The sequence below is a fragment of the Polypterus senegalus genome, chromosome 1 (genome assembly GCF_016835505.1).
Source record: "Polypterus senegalus isolate Bchr_013 chromosome 1, ASM1683550v1, whole genome shotgun sequence".
Classification (NCBI taxonomy): domain Eukaryota; kingdom Metazoa; phylum Chordata; class Cladistia; order Polypteriformes; family Polypteridae; genus Polypterus; species Polypterus senegalus.
The window spans coordinates 134,807,016-134,830,046 of NC_053154.1; the positions used below are offsets into that span (position 1 = coordinate 134,807,016).

A 23,031-nucleotide genomic window follows, 5' to 3' on the forward strand; every position below is an offset into this window, starting at 1 on the left:
CAGAAAACTCTAAATGACTTTAAAGAGAAAAACACACAGTTATATGCTCAAGAGTTGATGGCATATAAACTAGTCTAAGCTTCTCGGATTCTGATTATTCCAGTCACAACGGTAATAGTATCCCCCACACTGGAACAGATCTTTGGCCTTGTTACAGTCCTATGGAGCAATAAAAAAGTTTTTTGAACTCTGTTGTTCCAAATATAATGAATTGTTTTTAGAGCTTTGGGCACTGTGTGGGCCCTCAGATGATTTTAGTGCCTGTTTACAGGACATTGCTGGACAAGTGGACCCCCTGACCTTCTACCAACTGAGCTACTTCAGTTTATGTGCCACTGTCATTTAAGTGCTGCCTAATAGGCTTTGGTTAGCAACAACCTTGGATAGGAGGAGCTAGGGGAAAATGACATCAGAAAGGAAAAAAGAAGAAGCAGAGCCCCAGTCTACTCCTGACAATTCTATCCTATATTTTAGCAATTCCTTTCAAAACCATATACATTGTTTTTTTGCAAGGTTAAGAGGCTGTGGCGTGGTAGCTGAGCTTTTGGCTGACATAGTTTTATAAATGCAGTGACACAGTGCAGTGGTTAATGCTGCTGCTTCAGAGATACATCTGTCCTGGATTCGATTCCTGTACTTGGTCATTATCTGTGTTGAGTTTCCATATCTTCCTCATGTGCGTGGTTGATGTCTCTGAATTACAAGAGGGGAGTTGGCCGTGTGATAGAGTGGTGCCTTGTTCAGTAATGTTTTCTGTCTTCTGCCAGGGCTTGTGGGGTAGGTGTTGGCCCAATGTAACCTTAAATTAACATAATGGTGTTTAATAAGTTTATGTTTTGTTTTAATGTAATCATGTTATGCTATGTTTTCCTTCCAAACAGAACCTCCCACACCCTGAGGACTAAAGTGTAAAGTCATCAAACAGTAAATAACCCCGATTAATGTTATTCCTACATCAAATGACCATTGTTAAGAACATGTGATATCAAATTGAATACTTTCAGTTTTTTTTGTATTCACCACATTCAGTACAAATCAGAATGATGGTGTGCATTGAGCCACATGTGTACCAATTGTACAGTACATACAAATCTTCTGTTACACATAAAATGTTTTATTCTGTACCAGTAAACCCTCGATTCTCTAAAGAATTGCAAACCCAGAATGGGAATCACTTTCTGTTCCCTCCGATCTTTGGAGAGATGAAAAATGATGGAGGGTGGGAGTGTCCTGGGAAAGTTTTCATTTAATTAAATAAATATATTTGTACTAAAATTAACCAATTTATTAAAACTAAAATTGAAATGTAATTATATTATTTAAGTCCAAAGTAAAAGTAAAAAAATATCAGATTTCAAAGGTTTAAATGAAGTAAACTGGAAACAAAAAATTCAGAAAATGGTAAATTCAAAATAGTTAATCAAAAATTTCTATATAAGCAACATTTTTGTTAAAGATGGTTTCCTGTCCTTGAATCAGCTGTCCCTGGTATGGAGTAGTGAAAACCTTCACTTTAACGTCACACGAACGCTGGACTCTTAAAAAGGCAACATAAAGCTGTATATGTCGTTGATAAACTGCGTCATCTAAATCTGACACGTAAATTTGGGCAAATTTGCGGTCGTGATTTGGGTCGGGGTGCACTGTTCCAATCCGATTTAACACGCGAAAGCAGTATGGGCCATTCCCAGGTGGTGGCTTGATATTTACCCCGGTAGTTGCAAAAGCAAATGAACTATTGTAGGATCAAATACACTCCATAAAGCTTTTAATTTCGGGTACATCCTTAGTCAAAAGCTTTCGTAAATATTCAGGATATTCATCCAAAGGATGGCGGCTTAACTTGACCCTTTTGAGAACAAAGTGTAAACTTGTCAGTTGTATTGCCAGTTTTTTCTTCAAGGAAGTTAAGTGAATGACAATGACTGCAAATGACACTCATTAATCCCAATGAATTTTCATGAACAGTGGACTCATTATAGAATGTGTTCTAAGCTAACTGGCGGAATTGTTCAGCGGCTGTCCGTCGTTCCTCTCTTTGGATTTTTCTTTGTTGAAATACTGAACGTCTGAAACCTTGTAAACGACTTTCTAGCCTTTCTGCAGTTTCGTCTGATATTTTTTGTGATGAACAATTGCGCAAGCCTTCCAAACGCTTCTCCTGTTGTTCTGTTGTGTCATTTGCACACCTATCCGATACCTGAGCTCTTTCTTTTTGGAGCCCTGACTCCTTTGGTTCTGGTGTTTCAGAAGCATGTTTTAGGTGCCTTCGTTTATTGTTTTTATCCATGCAGTCTCGTTTTTGTTTTTCTGTGGCTGTGTCGTTAGCTAGAAGTCATTTGCTGTTAGGAATCATAATTGAACTTACATCTAACACTGAATTACCCTAATGTGATTCAAATATGCCACACTGACTGCTGGCACAGTGGATTAGAGCACACTGACTGCTGCCACTGTGTAGTGTAGTAGCTGCTGCCACTGTGGAGTGGAATACTGCTGGCACTGTGTAGTGGAGTACTGCTGGCACTGTGGAGTGGAGTACTGCTGGCACTGTTGAGGCACGCTGACTGCTGGCATTGCACGCTTTATTTTACAGGTTGTGTTGTGTTGTTTGGGCACCACTTACTGACTCTGGGAAGCCGCTGGGTTTGACTCTGGAGCGCTGAGGCGCTGTGCGCATGCGCTTTCAGTGCGTCTGGCCTCTGGTATCCGAGCATATATACAACCTTCGTTTAGTAATAAAGATAATTAAAATACACAATGTGATGCTCATATTCAAATAGGCATTGTATTATGCACTCTAGTCCAAACAAAATAAAAAAACAAACTAAAAAAAAACACAAGAAAGTTTATGTATGTAGTAATCTATAATGGACTGTCTAGTACTGCCAAGTGTAGAATGACACTGGTTTGGGAATCAGATCAGATCAGATCAGATATCTAGTAACTTTGTGCTCCATCACTGCAAATGCTGCACGGAGGTGGCTAGCTTGAGGTCACCAGTATGAGATAGTGTTTTGCTAAAGCAGATTGATGTTTATTTAGGCATCAGAAGATTAAATGGGAATAAACCTGAGTCTGCCAGGGTAAAAACTATTGAGACAAAGTGATTTTTTGCCAAACCAGAAATGTGAGACAAGTATCAGAATTATTGGCCTAAAAGTATGTTAAAACAACTGAGAAGAAAAATACCAAGAAACCTATGTTAAGTCTTTAGTTTTATCCAAGCACAGATATCAAAGTGGTGCATAATAAGACCCTTTATAGGGTCACATTAATGATGTAATGTGAACAGACTCCCAGAGAGGTTGCCTCGGCAACAGTTGACAAGAAAATCACCCAGATGGCACTTCCTTCAATATTCAAAATAATGCCACAGTAAGATGTTAAAATATTACATGTTAGTCATAAATCAAAATAGGACATAATAAATGATTGATGCGTAGTCCTTGACTTCAGAAACCCCATAATAGCCAATGAGAAGTCCCAAAAAGTTCCTCTGGAAAGTGCAAAAAAAAAAAAAACAATTAATAAATAACACCAATCACAATAGAGAGTTGCTATATGATTTTGATGCTAAACTGCTCCAGGTTAGCATGTGGCATTTCGAATAATCCCACAGACTTAAAAGAGCACTGTTTTAATTGTAGATGTGATTAGTCATCATTTATCACATACATTTATGTGGTTGATTAGTTAATTTTTTTTTTAGTTGATTCCCAGTCCTAATATATATATGTATACTAGTGCTGACTAAGGGTCTGTTTTACATCATTAGATACAGTCACTGTTTTAGCATCCCATAACACCATAGTAGGATCCCTTTTCTTAGTAAGGTCTGTCAAGGGCGCTGCTCTCTCAGAAAACCGGGAAACAAACCAACGGTAGTAATCTGCTAGACCTAAGAAAGCATACATCTGTTTGTTGTTCTTCATATGGGGCCAGTTCAAGATGGCATTTACTTTGGCTCATTGTGGACGAACGGTACCTCCACCCAACACGTAGCCTAAGTATTTTGCCTTGGTCAATCTAAAGAATCACTCCTTCAGGTTGATATGTAGGCCGGTTTTGCCTTGTGTAAGGAGCACCATGCAAACCTGCTGTATGTGTTTCTCCCAGGTGTCGGAATAAATGACAGTGACATCCAAGTAGGTGGCACTATAGTATTGTGGGGCTGCAATAGTCTATCCACCAGACACTGGAATATTGCAGGAGTACCCATGTAATCCAAATAGGAGAACATGATACTGCCAATTGCCGGTAGGGGTTCTGAACACGTTCTTTACATTGTTTGAATTTGTTAAGGGAATTTGCCAGTACCCTTTTTTCATTTTATGTGTGTTCAAATACTGAGCCTTACCAAGTCACTCAAGGAGTTTGTCCATTCACAGCATCGGATATGCATTGAATTAGGAAACTTGATTAAGTTGATGGAAGTCATTGCAAAAGCACCAGCTCCCGTGATGCTTAGGCACCAAGTCTATATAGGACTGGACCAGCTACTAAAACTTTCCTCAGTAACACCAAGGTCCAGCATCCTTCTGATCTCAAGCTGCACCTGCTCTGTTTGCTTCCAGGAGGCGATATAGGCATTCTCGGACAATGACTTCAGGGCTCAGTAATGATGCCATGTGCTATTAGAGAAGTTCTTCTGGGTCATTCATTCACCACTTCCGGGACAGACGTGATGGCTGCTTCAAGCACTTGTCACTGAGTGAATGTCAAATCAGGGTTGAAATTAAAGGTGTTGTTTTGAATGAAGAAAGAACGAGGCTGTTCAGATTAGGGAGTAGGGTCCCTATCCTTTTATGGCTTCAGCAGATTCGCATGGTATACTTGTTTGGCTAGTCGGCGATTCGGTTGTTTCATCCAACCCCTTCCTCGCCTTATTTTTGTATGGGCCTTGCCAATGCACCAATAATTTGGAGTGGGTAGTGAGAATCAAGACCATGACTCGATCTCGGCCAGAATTCTAGAAGTGGTGCGCCATAGTCATAATTGTGAGCCTCAGCTGATTGTGCATGTTCCATATTTTCTGTTAGGAATGGTTGAATTTTTTCAAATTTATTGTGTAATTGTGCAATATATTCCAAAATATTGGTGGAACGAAGTGGTTTTCCTTCTCAGCCCTCTTTTAAACTATCCAGTACTCTCTGGGGTTGTCACCCATAAAGTAACTCAAACAAGTAGAGGCCTGTGGAGTCTTGTGGGTCCTCCTGATAAGCAAAAAGTATGAGAGGGAGTAGCTGAACTTATTTTCTCCTATCCTCGCTGACCACCTTGTGAAGCATTTGTTTGAGCATTTGATTGAACTCCTCCACTAAACCATCAGTTTGAGGATGGTATACTGAGGTTTTTAGGTGCTTAATGCTTAGTAGCTTAGCAGCTTCCCTGAATGTTTCTGAGGTGAAGGGTGTCCCTTAGTCCATAAGGATTTCTTTTGGGATACCAACAAAGACCCCTACCAATTCTCGTGCGATATTTTTTGAATTTGCAAGTCTCAACAAAATTGCCTCAGTGAAGCGTAGTCTACAATTACTAAAATATATTTGTGACCACGTGCACGTGACATCCTGAGACGCCTTGCCATCAGTCTCCTTGGAGACATCCGTGAAAGATGGAGTTACATCATTCGAGCCATACTGAGTCTCCTTGTGATCGTGTACCACTTCTGGCTGATGATGTGGAGTGCAGACAGTTTGCGAAGTAGATACTCTATTTATAATCAGGCCCAGATTTTTACTCGGGGTGGTTTATGTCCTCCACTTTTTATGTTTGACCAGTCTCGTCCCGGTATCATAGGATAAGGTGGATTGCGCATGACTGCCACCCTTAGGTTCTGGATTATCCCCTGGTTCGTGATAACACAGATGGTGAACCATTGAGTACCATCGAGTTTCTCCATGAATACAGGTCAGACTAGTCACTCCTGGTTGTCTATTGTCAAAGAGGCACGTAAAAGTGAGTAACAATAGAAATGTTACTGCCAGAATCTATAAGTTCTGTGACCTTGTGTCCATTTACTTTAACCACCTTGGTAAATGGAAGAGACAGAGGGTTAGACATCTGACAGTATGCTTCTCCTCGCCCCCAATTGCAATTCATTGGCTCACTGAAACAGGGATAATAGGTGATGTTGCAACCCTCCTCCCCCCACTTATAGCAGCTTGGAGGGACGCTGTGCCTCTCTTGTGGTCCAATTGCCCGACCTGTGATGCTGCAAACAGGTATGCTTAGGTATGGTGACACACCTCGTCAGGGTTGGCCAGTGGTTAGTCGAGCATTCTGATTCTTCAAGTCGCAAAGCTGCGCAGTGGTGCACGAGGGTTGCTATTAGATTTACCATGGATTTTTTCTCAAGCCTACAGATTGGCTGGGAAAGAAAGTTGGGGAGGACATTCATTAAGTAGATGCATACAATTTCTTTAGAAGAGTTTTTCTCTGGTTTCAGTCAGCTCCTGATTCTGCCCCATAAATGAAACACTTGAGAATGTACTGGCTGCTGAGGATCAAAATGCCACTCCTGACATGACCTCGCCTGCTGATCTGGGTTGATGCCATATTTTAGCAACACTTCAGCTTTGAGTTGGTCATAGTCACCTGCAGCTTGCTTGTTGAGATCATACTCTCTGGGCTAGTCTCTTTAGAAACGGCGCCAAAATGTGTGCACATTCCGTACGCTCCCAGTGATGATGGGTAGCGGTGCGTTCAAAAACTAGAAAGAAAGTCTCAATATTGTTAGCAAGTTGTAATGGCAATAATAACTAACAGTCATTCCTGTTGAGGAAGGGCATGGGTTCTCATACGTACCTCCACTTCAGCAAGTTATGTCTGTTCTTCCCCTACCGGGACCTCCTGGATTTGAAAGTCTGGATTTCTGCCTTCATGATGGGTATCTGCTCCTGTTGCTCTCTCGGTCAGCAACATTCACAAAATCCTGCTGACTATACCACTGTAGTAATGAGACAAAGAGAGATTATAAATCTGTGGGGCACCATAAGGGCCAACTCCGTATATTCAAAATAAAACATGTGATAAAGCACGCTTAGACAAGAAAAATGTTGAGAAACAATGCAAGTCTTTATAAGTCAAAATGGCATTGTCTGCTTTTCATGAGAGAACTACTTAACGGATTTAGATAGATTTTTTCTATAATTTGCCTGAACATTCTGGTTGATTTGGCTACTTCTGTCATTGCCATAAGTATCATAGTTTGCTTGAAGTACCGATTTATTTGCACAAATACGAGAGAGAGGCTGCGGGCTGAGGGGAAGTGGGCAGGGCCTTTCTCACTCACACGCCAGCCTCCGTTCAAGTTGGTATACCTCTCTCCACGTGTTGAAGCGTACCTTGCCTCTGCTTAACTAGCGAATACCTGTTTTTTCAACAAACATTATCATCTACAGATTGTTAAGGAGTAACATTTGACGTTTTTGAGAGAGAGATCAGAGCTACATGTGTTTTATAGGGTAGTTGCTGATTGCCAGAGATACCATGGCCACCTGCTTTTCTCCCTATGCAGGGGATGCTCTCCCGTCAGAGCTGGACACGATCAGATACAGTGCCAATGTTTGACGTTGCTGCGTACCTACCTTCCTCTTGGCCAGAATTAATCTTTTTTTTTATTGATTTTTAAAGTTTGTCCTGTTTCACCACTATGTAGACGGAGACGCGGGGGATAGCTAGTTCTTTATAAAAAACACATTTTGCTAGTGCTGTTTTAAATTCCTGGTTATTCACAGTTCTTATTAGGCTTTTTGACTTTGATGTTTGTTTTTTGTTTTTTTCTGTTTACAACTCCCCTGACCACTTTCTCTTTGACTTACAATTAATCTCATCTGTACCTGCCAGTTCCATCCTATGACAGTTCATGATCATTTTACCTTTTGTCCAAGGTTTTATTTTAGCCAACATGCTCGTTCAAAAGAGCTTCTACAAGAAATTTGGACACCGAGATTATGGATAAAGCTAAAGAAAAGTTGTAATTATTCACAAATTATTCAAAACTCAAAACCTGTCATGATTAAGGATGAAATTTTAGATCTTGTAGCATTTTTGTATATGCTTGTCAGGGTCATGTCCTGTGTTTCTAGGGGAGTTGTCTCTGGGATTGTGACCTTGAATTAATCAGGAGACAGGATAAAAGGTCAGCCTTTTGTACTGGGCCCTTGAGCAAGGCCCTTAACCTGCAAGTAAGTCCTGCAACTTGCAGGGAAAACGTGAGGGTTGGTGGCAGGATTGGCACTCCAGACACTGTAAAAAAAAAACCTCACACTGTTCCATTCCATTCGTACAAGTGTTGTGCTGAGGTGTCATCTGTTGCACGGTAGCACTCAGGTCCTCATTTGGTGCTGCAGTGTGCTGTATCAGTGCATGCTCCCAACCTCCTCCTCCTCTCCTTTTGTGCTAAGCCTTCTAACCCTTTATGAATTCTCTTTGTGATTATTTTATGTGCCTTGCCTGGATTTTGACGATTGCCCAACTTTTGACTATGATTGTCTAGGTTTCATTTGCTTTGTTTTATTTTTATTTTCATTTGTTTTGCCTTTTGCATATTTCTCCTTTTTTTATTCAAGAAGTTATCTATTTTCCTGCCTGGTGTTTTAGGCCTTTCCCTATCTACAATAGAATTATGCTCTGATTTTTTTTTCTTTTTTCTTTTATTCAGACCCAGAAACTTGGATTCTGTTTGTTGTGCATTGCTGTCTTAAATAAGATTAGGATTGTTACTTTTGATAATGATTTGTCTCCATTTTGGTTCTTTTGATGTAATGCTTGGATTTTTAACCCGGTTTTGAATTTCTATGGATTTTAACAAATATCATTTGTTTTTAGTTAAATCTTTTCATGGTTTGTTTTCATTTCCTGATTGTCCAGATATGCACCTCAGCCAGATTTGTGTGCCTGATAAATACATTCACAAAAGCAGGAGCAGTGTTGCCAAGTTCCAATTTGGTCAGCCTTCAAGGGAAAAAATTAGCTTCAGACATTTTTTAAAAGAGTGATATTTATAAATCTCAGATGGGAATGTTGTTCAGTGGTTCAATGGTTTATACCCATTCTATCACTTTCAATTTTCTGAGTGAGAGAAGGGTCCTATGCTCTCAACTTTGTAACATGCTTTACAGTCCAGCGTCCAGTATTGGGCTACTTTTTTGTGCCACTACGTGATTTCTGTGCTGTTGTTGGGCTATACATTTTACAAGGACTTGGCATTCCTGAACAGGAGTGTACAGTGCAGTACACCCTAACACCTCCGCCTCCTCAAGAAAAGCTGTGCTGCAGAACTACAGTGCAGTGCCTTGCAAAGTGCATTCCTAAAATAAATTGCATGTTCTACACTGACAGTCTGAGAATTAAAGCTTCTTTAGTCTTTAACAGAGAAGACTATATTCAGTATATTCCATGTCCAGATACATTTTAATGACATAGATAATATTGCTCCAACAGTATTCATCTAGTAAAATGGTGAATTGCTTTCTCTAAGTAAAATAAATCTTTCCAACTTTCGTACCCGTTATGCGCTTTGTGTGGGTTTTCCTCTGGGTACTCCAGTTTTCCTCCCACATCTTCAAAGATATGCAGGTTATATTAACTTTTAAATGTTAATTGTCTCATTGTGACTGAAGATACGTGAGTGACTGAACCCTGTAATACACTGGTGTCCCACTCAGGACTGTTTCCTGCTTTGCGGACTATACTGTGTGTATGGGGAACTGGCCTCAGTGACCCTGAGCTGAATTAAGTGGATATGAGATTATGGTAAGCTTAAAACAGAAGCAGAAAAACACTTCATCACAAAAAAGGGTTCAATGTAATTGGGAACAAATGACCAAGTCATGTAGTTTCAGCAGAAACCTTAAGAACTTTTACAAGGTATCTGGAAGAGATATTGGGAACATGTAGTTCTCACCTAACGAACTGAGCCTGATGGACTGAATGGATTCCCCTTATTTGGCAGATGTCTTAGGTTCTTATAAAGTGATGGAGGGATTCTACAAAATAAACATACAGCAGAAAGGCTATTTTCTTTAGACTAGTTGCCCATTTTGGCCAAAATATTATATAATGCAAATATTCTTGTTATACTATAGTTACTATAGAAAGCACCCATCAGTTATTACATTTTGTATCCCATAACCATGGCTTTTACAGCATTTCTAGTAAATTAAACAAGCCCTTTTGAAAATACCTATATTTTGCAAAAACAAAAGTCAGAGATGCTTTGGTATAATTTTACTATACTATATTAAGAAAAAACACTTAAGTGAAAAACAACTTTGAATGTGTTTATTTGGGCAGCGCTTTCGTCTGTATACAGTATGTCTTTTCTAAACCTACTTTATCCTGAAAACAGTTGTCTCAGCTGCAACGTGTGAAAAACAGGAAGCTGCACAAGAAAGAACTCAAGTCTTTAGACTCTTGCATGTCATTATAAAGGAAGTCTAATATTTTAAACCTTGCACGTGAAATACATAATTAACATAAATAACAAGGGGGAACCAAAAAGGCAAGAGATTTTTGAAAGAATGAAAGCAAAAAAAACAATTCAAGTGCTGAAGATCTGTTAATTACAAAATATTGAGTGACATCTGTCAGCCTAGTGAAGCATGAAACTTCCTGCTTCCACCTTAACCGGATCAAGGGTTTTCCTCCTTGTAGCTGCCAAAATGATAGAGCCAGCTAGCCATCTGCTGAAAGGAAATTCTTGGTATTGGATCCATGACCCAGCCTGGAATGCTGCCAATTAATTCATGATGCATTACTATGTAGTAACTGAGTCAAGCCTGACTCTGCCTCTTACTAAAATTTAATTAATCTGCCTCTGTTTCTTGTTTTTTGTTTTTTTTTAGTCAGGTTTCTTCAAGAGTGGCAGCCGAGTAATTTTGGCCACAGAGGATGATTACTGTAAGCTGTGTGATGCCTCATTCAGCTCTCCTGCTGTGGCTCAAGCTCATTACCATGGCAAGAACCATGCCAAGAGGCTGCGACTGGCAGAGGCCCAGCAGAATAATGCATTTATGTAAGTGTTAACTTTTTATTTTTTGTCACTTACTAAATAAGGGTGACATAGTGGTTTTATATTTAATACATTGTTGTGCTCATATACTGTATATCCTCTCATCCATTGCTTAATCCAGATTATAGGTGGCTGTATCCTATCCCACAAGATATCAATTAATGTTGGCCACAGTCTTGAATAAACCACTGCTTATTATGTTTAAAGTTGACAATTAACTTAACTTGCACATTTTTGGGAGGAGAACACATATGCTATGAGATAAACCCATGCAGATATGGATTATATAAGGGGGCAGCAATGCTAACTACTGCACAATCACAGTTTGATTTCTGTAAATGTTCAGTCTTATTGCTGTTTTATAGTTTCACTCTCTGTATTTTGAGTCTATTGCCTCAGCTCTCTACCAATCAGGTGAGTAGTGCTCTGTGATAAACTGCTTCTCCATTCTCCTGCCTTGTGTTATTTAGTGCTGGTTAAGTTTTGATGGCCCTTAAAAGTATGTATTAGGCATTAGAATTAGATAGATTTTATTACTGTAGTGATTTTATGAATGTGTGTTGCATTGTCAACTAGCTGTTTTGCCTTGCTTGTCTAGGAATTGTTGTAACATAACTTGCCTCAGTCTTAGTTTTAGTGCTATTGGTTAATTGAGTGTATCTGAAGTACTAGTGTAACTAAGTGATTTTCTGTTTTCAATATATGTATTTTTTTAACCAAGGGCTAATACTATTGGCAGGCAGAAGTTAAGACTTTGGACCTAGGTATTCAAACCTTGAGATTGTGGGTCCAAATCTTGATAGTGACACTGTATGACTATGAGCAAGTCACCTCATCTGCCTGTGCTCCAACTGGACAGACAAAAGAAATGTAACCATTTGTATCTTAAATGTTTTAAGCTGCCTTGGATAAATGCATTAGTTGAATAATAAGTAATACAGTAATAATATTATTAGGTCACTAGAGCTGCTTACTCTTGAACATGCTACACACTATTATCCATAATTAAAACATTATTGCATTAGATCAGTTCCTACTTTTTCTTGCTTTTCCTAGTGACTTGGCTTTTCTTGATGGTCATTACAAAACACAATTTTAGAGGAAAGTGTATACTTTTGAGTTGAATTGGGTAATCATTAGGAATAGATGTTTACAATTTTCATTTGTTTACGTTGTTCACTCGAGTACAGTATGTCTTTTTGAGATTTTCATCAGTTTTATGTAGTCCCCCTTTAAAGTCTACAGATGTAGTACTAGGTTGTTGTACCGTGTTAGACATTTTGCTTGGCTTTTTTCTACAAGTCTACAGATGTAAATGCATGTGCAAGCAGTGCTTGAAGTGGATATGTGTCACACTGTGAAGTACGGAAAGTGTGAAGCAGTACCTTTGAGCTTCTCAACCTAGTTTTTGTTGCTTCCCCATTAGAATTTCAAGTGCTGCAATCTAAGACTGGCAGTGGGATATTGTGTGATTTAAGCAAAGAGCGGGGTGTGTGGTCAGTACTCCTTGTAGTTTTCAGCGCCACAGCTTGAGGGTGGATATTGAAGGACTGGAATAGATAACCAAGATGAGAGATATATATATCCATTCATTATCCAACCTGCTACATCTTTACTACAGGGTCATGGGGGTCTGCTGGAGCCAATTCCAGCCAACACAGGACGTAAGGCAGGAAACAAACCCCGGGCAGGGCGCCAGCCCACCGCAGTATATATTGTGGCGTGCGGCCGGGTCCCACGCCTGGCTGGGACACCCCTTCTACACATGTTCTAGGGGAGCAATTATGGACTGCTCAATACCTCCCCTGGGACGCTTGGCGGCAGCTTTCCTGGCTGAGGATGGTGCTTCAGTTTCCCGCAGGGCTCCATGGGAGATGGAGTTCTCCACAGCCCTGTTGGGATCTGGGGTGGCCGCCAGGGGGTTGTGCATGGGTCCCTGAGCTGGCCTGAACAACTCTACAGCCCGCCCAGAAGTGCAATCAGAATCAGGTGATCAAGCACCTGGAACACTTCCGGGTGGGCTATAAAAAGGGCCGGCAACCACCACTCAGGGTCAGAATTGGGAGGAAGAGGACGAGGTTGCCAAGGAGGAGTGGTTGTGCCAAACGGGAGTGTTGTGATTATTTGAGTTAAGTGCTTTTGGGACTGTGTTGTGCCTGTGGGGATTATGGGGAAGACATGCCCCACAGATGAAGATAATAAAAGTCTTGTTGGATTTTACACATGCCTCTGTGTGAGTCTGTGCCGGGTCAGGTGCTATTATCACTATATATATATATATATATATATATATATATATATATATATATATATATATATATATATATATATATATATATATATATATATGTATATATATATATGTATATATATGTATATATATAAACTGCTCAAAAAAATTAAAGGAACACTTTGAAAACACATCAGATCTCAATAGGAAAAAGAAATCGTCCTGGATATCTATACTGATATAGACTGGGTAATGTGTTATGAACGAAAGGATGCCACATCGTTTGACGCCCCAAAAATCAGAGTGAAAAAATTATGTGGCAGGGTAGTACATTTTGCCAAAATTTAATTGCAGCAACTCAAAATTGTACGCAGCACTTTGTATGGCCCCTGTGTTCTTGTATACATGCCTGACAACATCGGTGCATGCTTCTAATGAGATGACAGATGGTGTTGTGGGGGATCTCCTCCCAGATCTGGACCAGGGCATCACTGAGCTCCTGAACAGTCTGAGGTGCAACCTGGTGGCATTGGATGGACCAAAACATAATGTCCCAGAGGTGTTCTATTGGATTTAGGTCAGGAAAGTGTGGTGGCCAGTCAATGGAATCAATTCCTTCATCCTCCAGGAACTGCCTGCATACTCTCACCACATGAGGCCAGGAATTGTCGTGCACCAGGAGCCACTGTACCAGCATAGGGTCTGACAATGGGTCCAAGGATTTCATCCTGATACCTAATGGCAGCCAAGGTGCCTTTGTCAAGCCTGTAGCGGTCTTTTTGACCCTCCATGGATATGCCTCCCCAGACAATCATTAACCCACCACCAAACTGCTCATGCTGAATGATGTTACAGGCAGCATAATGTTCTCCATGGCTTCTCCAGACCCTTTCACTTATGTCACGTGCTCAGGGTGAACCTGCTCTCATCTGTAAAAAGCACAGGGCACCAGTGGTGCATCTACCAATTCTGGTATTCTATGGCGAATGCCAATCGAGCTGCATGCTGCTGGGCATTGAGCTCAGGGCCCATTAGAGGACATGGGGCCCTTGGGTCACCCTCATGAAGTCTTTCTTGTTGTTTGGTCAGAGACATTCACACCAGTGGCCTGCTGGAGGTCATTTTGTAGGGCTCTGGCAGTGCTCATCCTGTTCCTCCTTGCCCAAAGGAGCAGATACTGGTCCTGCTGATGGGTTATGGACCTTCTATGGCCCTCTCCAGCTCTCCTAGAGTAACTGCTTGTCTCCTAGAATCTCCTCCATGCCCTTGAGACTGTGCAGGGAGACACAGCAAACCTTCTGGCAATGACACGTATTGATGTGCCATCCTGGAGAAGTTGGACTACCTGTGCAACCTCTGTAGGGTCCAGGTATCGCCTCATGCTACCAGTAGTGACACTGACTGTAGCCAAATGCAAAACTAGTGAAGAAACAGTCAGAAAAGATGAGGAGGGAAAAATGTCAGTGGCCTCCACCTGTTAAACAATTCCTGTTTTGGGGGTCATCTCATTGTTGCCCCTCTAGTGCATCTGTTGTTAATTTCATTAACACCACAGCAGCTGAAACTGATTAACAACCCCCTCTGCTACTTAACTGACCAGATTAATATCCTATAAATTTCATTGACTTTATGCTATACTCTTAAAAAGTGTTCCTTTAATTCTTTTGAGCAGTATATATATGTATATATATAGTATACAGTAATCCCTCGCTATATCGCGCTTCGACTTTCGCGGCTTCACTCTATCGTGGATTTTAAATGTAAGCACATCTAAATATATATCACAGATTTTTCGCTTGTTCGCGGATTTCTGTGGACAATGGGTCTTTTAATTTATGCTACACGCTTCCTGAGTTTGTTTGCCCTGTTGATTTCATACAAGGGACGCTATTGGCGGATGGCTTAGAAGCTACCCAATCAGAGCATGTATTACATATTAACTAAAACTCATCAATGCTATAAGATATGCATCCCGCGCGGAGCTTGATTGTTTGCTTGTCTCTGCCTCTCTCTCACCGTCTCTGACATTCTCTGCGCCTGACGGAGGGGCTGTGAGCAGAGGTGCTGTTTGCACAGAAGCTGTTTGCCTAGTGGATACGGACGCACCTCTAAGAAATACCGGCTGCTTTATCGTGGTGCTTCCAAAAACACACTTATTGATTTTTTGATTGTTTGCTTTAATCTCGCGCTCTTTCTCTTTCTCTCTGACGTTCTCTGCGCCTGACGGAGGAGATGTGAGCAGAGGGGCTGTTTGCACTGAGGATGTTTGCTTAGAAGATACTGACGCTCCTCTAAAAAATTCCGTGGCAAACTTAAAAGCACAAGTATTGATTTTTTGATTGTTTGCTTTTCTTTGCGAGCGCTCTTTCTCTCTCTCTCTGAAATTCTCTGCTCCCGAAGAGAAGATCTATTTACAATCTTTTAATTGTGAGAAAGAACTGTCATCTCTGTCTTGTCATGGAGCACAGTTTAAACTTTTGATTAAAGGGTGTTATTTCATGTCTAGAGGGCTCTAATAATGTTAACAGTGTGGGAGAGTTTATAAGGGCTTAAAATATATAAAAATAACTACACAAACATATGGTTTCTACTTCGCGGATTTTCATCTATCGCGGGGGTTCTGGAACGCAACCCCCGCGATCGAGGAGGGATTACTGTATACTGTATATAAACAAATACTAGAAAATATATATTACATAGTCTACATATATAAAAGCCAAATACCACTGACTCACTCATCACAAAATCTCCAAAACCATGAGGACTTGGGTTTTGAAATTTGGAATGTAGGTTACCCTTGGCCCATAGGTGCTTGCTAAGAAACAGTTTTAAAAATTTCATGGTCTAAGTGTGAAATTTCTTATAGGTTTTCAGACCCGTTTGTATGTCTGTCCGCTTTTCACGAGAAAACTACTTAACGGATTTAGATCGGGTTTTTTTCTTTAATTTGCTTGAACATTTTGTTGATTTTGTGACTTTCTCATCGTGCTAAGTATCATAGTTCACTTGCGGTACCGATTTAGGGGGAAGAGTGACGTCAGGAGTAGAAAGCTGTCCTGTTTCACTAATACGCAGGCGAAGCCGCGGGAGATGGCTAGTTGCATATATGTTGCATTTTATTTATTTCTGTTTTTTATTGTATATTTTGTCATGGTTTCATGCAAGCAAGACCACCAGGTTGTCATTGTTTCTGGGATAGCTTTCATGTCTCCATAATTCTGTTACAGACTTAAAGGATTCAGAAAATGGATGAATTGGGCAGGTTTTAAAATGCATTCATGTAATTTCCACATTGTGAGAATACAACATTTAAAGAGGCATACAATTTACTTGCAGTATTTATTTTTAACATTATTGCAAAGTTCGATTTTGTTTTCGAAAGTGTTTTAAATGAACAGCATAATTCTGTAAATTTGTGAACTTCTTTGCATTGATCTCATTAATTTATCCAGGATTTTCTTCTTTCAGAATTACAAAACATTTTTTATTCATATGAAGTCTTCATGCTTTATTGTGTATATCACAGCAGATCTAAGAATTAAGGCACTTGGGAACAGGGTGCCAATCTTTATAGTTAAAGAAGACCATTTTGAAAAACGCATAACGATGAGATATTGGGAAAATATCTTCTTGTTAGTAAAATGTTTACAATTTGTAATGATGGAATTACTTCTGTGTTTTAGAGACACATCAGAAACCAACCAAAGGTGGACAAGAAAAGAGGGCAGTGAGCTTAAAGTCATGAAAGCCCGTAGGAATATGCATGTTCCTCAAAACATTCCAGGTAGGAGTATTAAAATATTTATGTCTAGTGAAAATACTTCTGTCAGATCCAAAGTGGGAGTTTTAAATAACTTTCCTTATAGAAGTGCTTTACACCAGGCGTCCTTAAATTTGATCTTTTTTGTATTTAGAGTTGTTAATCTTTTTATGTATTGAATTCATGTTTTTTTCATTCATGATGACACTGCTGTTGTGGGCTGCATCAGGAGTGGGCAGGAGGAAGAGTACAGAAAGCTAATCAAAGACTTTGTTAAATGATGCGACTCAAACCACTTACATCGTAACACCAGCAAAACCAAGGAGCTGGTGGTGGATTTTAGGAGGCCCAGGCCCCTCATGGACCCTGGGATAATCAGAGGTGACTGTGTGCAGAGGGTGCAGACCTATAAATATTTGGAAGTGCAGCTGGATGACAAATTGGACTGGACTGCCAATACTGATGCTCTATGTAAGAAAGGTCAGAGCCGACTATACTTTCTGAGAAGGTTGGCATCCTTCAACATCTGCAATAAGATGCTGCAGATGTTCTACCAGACAGTTGTGGCGAGTGCCATCTTCTACGCGGTGGTGTGCTGGGGAGGCAGCATAAAGATGAAAGACGACTCACGCTTGGACAAACTTGTTAAGAAGGCAGGCTCTATTGTAGGAGTAAAGTTGGACAGTTTAACATCTGTGGCAGAGTGACGGGCACTAAGCAAACTCCTGTCAATCATGAAGAATCCACTGCATCCACTGAACAGTGTCATCTCCAGGCAGAGGAGTAGCTTCTGTGACAGACTTTTGTCACTGTCCTGCTCCACTGACAAACTGAGGAGATTGTTTCTCCCCCACACTATGCAACTCTTCGATTCCACCTGGGGGAGTAAATGCTAACATTACTCAAAGTTATTGTCTGCTTTTTTATTTTTTTTCATTTTTCATTTTAATTACAATTTAATTTAATATTTTTTTTTTGTATCATTATACTGCTGCTGGATTATGTGAATTTCCCCTTGGGATTAATAAAGTATCTATCTATCTATCTATCTATCTATCTATCTATCTATCTATCTATCTATCTATCTATCTATCTATCTATCTATCTATCTATCTAGCTAGCTAGCTAGCTAGCTAGCTAGCTATCTAGCTAGCTATCTAGCTATCTAGCTATCTATTAGAAATGTTAAGATTTTGCCTTTAGCTTGTTACCATATATCTTTAAATGGATTTAAACTAAATTGAAGAGCTGCTGCTGTCCATGCAGACGCTAGTACCAACCAGCCTCAACTGCCTCTCAGGCAAGCTTCAAACTCGAGAAATGTCAAACGGTGTGAGTAAAAGATCCAATGGCTGCCTGTGTCTATAATATCTAAGAATATAAGTATATGTTAAATGGGATGAATGAAATATTCCCAAATTCAGCTGGTAGCACTGCGCTCACCGCTGGCTAATGAGCCCTGTTATGCCGTATCAGGAGAACTGCTCTTCCAAAAATGAAACAGGCGAAAGGGCAAATATTCAAAGCATGGATTAAAGCTACAAGCTTGTCTGGAGATTGAAAAGGCACAGATCTAGAGCAAGGATAAAAGTAAGGTGGAAAGGAATTCAGACCTGGCCTGACTATATAGAATGAGAAATGTTCTTCATATAAGTTGTTTGAATTTTTATACCTCATAGCACGGTATGGCATGTTCAGGTGCTGTGATATTTTGGGTGCTGTGGAAAAACGGCTTACACGTATTATTTCAGACACTGTTTTAATGCTTGACTGGGATCATCAGACTGAATGGAAAAAGCAGGAGGGAACTGGAGATTTTTGTGAATGCAATGGTGTAAAAGGGAGCACAATACAATTTAATCTAAAATGTGTGATCAAGACATTGAATTACAAATTGAATATGTCCATGTCACTATCCAGGAAAATAAGTTACATCATTCTGGCTGACTCAGCAACAGAAATTATTCAGTTTGTACCAATATCTTATCGGTAAAACATTCTAAATGCAGGTGACTTCAAACAAGTCAGGCATGTTCCATTTGTGGACACTACAAGTTGGACCTGCTGTATCCATATATCGTGACTTTAAATATAAACTTGTAGATCAATTTTAGTAGGTTTGGCCTCATCTTACTTCCACCTACAGGCTTGTTATTGACAGCAGAATCTCGCTGTGATCCAAGCCAGATGATTTTACATTTTTATGTGTGTTTGGGGGGGTTGTTGTTTGTTTTTAACTATTTATATATCTATTTATTTATTGAGGTGTTTCTGTAAAATGTTAATTTACCCTGGAGACAATCCGAACTACAGGGTCACGGGGGGTCTGCTGGAGCCAATCCCAGCCAACACAGGGCGCAAGACAGGAAACAAACCCCTCACCGCAGGGCGTACACACACACACACACACCCCCACACTAGTGACAATTTAGAATCGCCAATGCACCTAACCTGCATGTCTTTAGATTGTGGGAGGAAACCAGAGCACCCGGAGGAAACCCACGCAGACACGGGGAGAACGGGGATCTATCTATCTATCTATCTATCTATCTATCTATCTATCTATCTATCTATCTATCTATCTATCTATCTAGATAGATAACAGTGAGGTTAAAATGGCAAATTAAGCAACATTTCACCATCGAACATGATCGCATTTACAGCCGTATATGTTCTTCATGAAGCAACAGCTAAAATATTTGGAAAGAAATGCTTCAGGCTAAAAATAATTTGGATAGTATTCTCAAAAAAGAATAATAAGAATGAAATCACTGACTAGCCACAGAATTCAATAGCAAGTTTTGTTATAAGCAAATAACGAAGAAGTTCGGTTGGAACAAAAATATGGAGGCACGGTGGTCTCCTGGACCAAACCTAATGGATAAATTCACTTTTTTCACATTGATACTTAGGAACCATTTAACCCCATTTTAAAATGTTATTTTTTATTTATAAAATATGCTTCACTTTAGAATGCAATTTTGTATGGCAGATTAATAAATACCATGATTGTGAAGAAATAATTTTGACTTGAAAAATACCAAACTGATCTTCTATGTGCCCCTTCTTCGTGCCCTGATTTTCTTTAGCAAAGTACGTCATTGACAAATGTTTAGAAATACAGTAGCCACCTTGTGTGTAATTACCAGTATCACTTTAGTTTTTCTATTCTTAGGTGTTTGCAACAGATCTTTGCTGCATCTCTTGCTATTGTGAGTCCATATTTACTCTAGTTCATCTTGGTCTATGACTTTTGATGACCTGGGTCCAAGGATGAAATGCCAGGTGTAGGCAAAACAAGCATCATACTTAGTTACGTAGGCATCTTCATCCAAAGTGACTTACATGACAAAACATGGGGAAAAACATAACCTGTAGGTACTGTTTCAGAGTAAGAAATTTAATAATAAGACAGTCTTTACGAACACATCATTAAATGTTAATTTTTTTGTTAACAGAACATTAATTTGTTAAAGTTGGAAAGCCAGGGACAGAAGGGACAGAAATATTGTTCAGACAAGAGGACAGAGTTGCTGCCTCTCATGGTGGCAACCCAAGGACTTAATGGTGGACATCAGACATGAGGGGAACTGTCAGACTGAAGAAGGTGGACTTTGGGGAAATGATGTATATGGAACTTCCTGACTTGATTGAGAGGTGCTGGCAAAACTAAGAGGACTGCAGCAAAAGTGGTTGGGCAAGCAAAAAACTTGAGCATGGGCGGAGTTTGTGGAGGCCACTGAGACAGATGATCTTATAGGATTGAGGCCATTCTGGCAAACTGTTCAATGCCTTAGAAGGGTGTGACCTTGCCCAAACTGTTCAAGGCAGGGATGGAGAGATGCTGATATCTTCTGGGGAATTCATCAAGATGTAGAAGGGAAACTTTCAGAAACTCCCCAACCCAGTGGACTCTGAAGTTGTTTTTAATTTTCATGAACAGCATATCAAGGCGCAGCCGAGAATGCCTAGTTGGGTAGGCTAGGGATTAAAATAATTACTTTATATAGATGATGTTTTCCACTTTGTTTTATCTGATTTCTGCTGATTGTGATTTGGCAGGGGTGTGGATCAGCACCTTCAAGTGAATGGATTACTTTCTGCATGTGAAAGGGGGAAAGCTGCCCTTAGTGGAGGAATTCAAGTATCTCGGGATCTTGTTCACAAGTGATGGAAGAAGGGAATGTGAGATATCGAAAAGCGGACTGGAGTGGCTGCATGTGCAGGCGCTGTACCGGTCTGTGTTGGTGAAACAGGATCTGAGTCTAAGGACAAAACTCTTGGTTTAATGCTTGATCTACATCCTTGTCCTCAATTATGATGAGCTGTGGGTAATGACCGAAAGAATGAGCTCAAGAGTACAAGTGACTGAAATTAGCTTTCTTCATAGAGCTGCTAAACTGACATTCTATGAATCAATCCTCAGAGTAGAGTTGCTGCTCCTCCGGATCAAGAGGATCTTGTTGAGGTGGTTATGGCATGTCAAAAGGATGTAAACTGAGCGACTTCCCCTGAAGCTGCTCCAGGCATGTCCCATTGGGCATAACCTTGCAACAAACCCAGGACATGCTTATTTTATCTCTTGGCTGGTTTGAAATGCCTGGGAATTCTCCAGGAAGAGCTGTAATCTGTAGTCTGGGAAGTCTGGGCTGCCTGGTCTCCTGCCACTGCTACCCTCACCAAGAAAAGTGGTTTAAAATGATGAGCTAAGATGCTATGGATTCTTTTTTTGCGTATTTCTTTTATTGCATTGTTCTTAGGGGATAGGTGAGTAAGAATTTCATGGTACTGCATACACATGACAAAAAATTTAAACCTCAACTTGGAAAGCAATGCTTTAAAATCTTCACACAGAGACCCTTACTTGTGTAGTCTGATGCAGCTAAAGCTTGCCTCACTTGTGATATTGTTTACATCAAACTAAGTTGCCAAATTGGGCAAATTCACTGTGAAAGTTCAAATATATTCATTGCTAATAATGCAGCTCTAGTGATAACAGCCTGGTGCTAGTGCTTACCAGATTCAGTGTAAAATGAGAATTCTGGTCTAGATCTGACATTTCTATTAATCACATAACCTTTAGTTAATATAACACCTTAAAAAGCAAATAGCAATAGAAAATGCTTTTGAAGCAAATAAGAATACAATACAAAAGTAACAAAAGATAGCAGAGTACATGACAAGAACAGTCAAATACAATATGCAGCATAACATTTGATAGTAGACAAGTATATAGGTGTCAGACACAGGAAGTACTGTGACTGAATTATTAAAGAGTGGACAAAGCTGCAGGTATTAGCATTACATGAATAACTGAGTAAGTGAAACCACAAAGTTAGAGAAATATTCCATTAACTGTGCTGGAGATGCCTAAGCAGTGCTGGAGCTCTTTGACTAAAAGCATGTCGCAGCTTACTGTGGCAGCTGGCTGGCCTCTGTGCGTAGTTGTTCCTAAAAGTAAATAGTTTCCAATGTAACATCACTTTCACCTTCCTGATGACATATGCAGCACTTCTTTTAGTGTAACCAAACACCACAGTTCATTTGTCTGTCTTCCCAAGGGTTCCTCCAACTGCCTGCTAGGGTCCTTTTTTCTACACGTGCATTAGCCAAGATTTTTATAGGCTTAGCAAAAGAACAGTTAATGCAAAATCCTGTCAAGGTGTTTCTCAGAAAGTTGAGATTAAACATTTACCCATTTTTCATTTATTTGCTGTTCATTGCTTCAAGTAAATAAAAGTGCTTTGAGTCAAAGCACTGAATCATCTGATCTAGTCATAGTTTTTCAATAGTATAAGGTACTTAATCTGGAATTACAGAATGGCAAATTTTGTACTTTAAAATCTGAAAGCAAAACACCTTGACTGTATGGCTGTGCTGTCTACTTATATACTGTCCTTCCTTTAAATTATGATTTACTTGATGATGATGGTAGTGCTTTTATCATACATCCTGTCATGATTATTTTTTCAGAAATCAATAGTTCAAAGATGCAGTTGTTGAAGTTCAACTTTATTATCA

The 23,031-nt window shown here is 39.9% G+C and overlaps 1 protein-coding gene across 5 annotated transcripts in view; it reads left to right on the forward strand.

Moving 5' to 3' along the window:
* The window catches only part of zmat3 (zinc finger, matrin-type 3), a 181,093-nt gene that overhangs the window by 25,003 nt on the left and 133,059 nt on the right, over nt 1-23,031 (forward strand). For all 5 annotated transcript variants that reach the window (XR_005634325.1, XR_005634326.1, XR_005634327.1 and 2 more), the window contains exons 4-5: nt 10,854-11,023; nt 16,934-17,034. Coding sequence is in view for 2 of the 5 variants with exons in the window: in XM_039758739.1 (XP_039614673.1) it covers nt 10,854-11,023; nt 16,934-17,034 (271 nt within the window). In the remaining 3 variants the exon portion in view is untranslated. The remainder of the gene's footprint in view (nt 1-10,853; nt 11,024-16,933; nt 17,035-23,031) is intronic.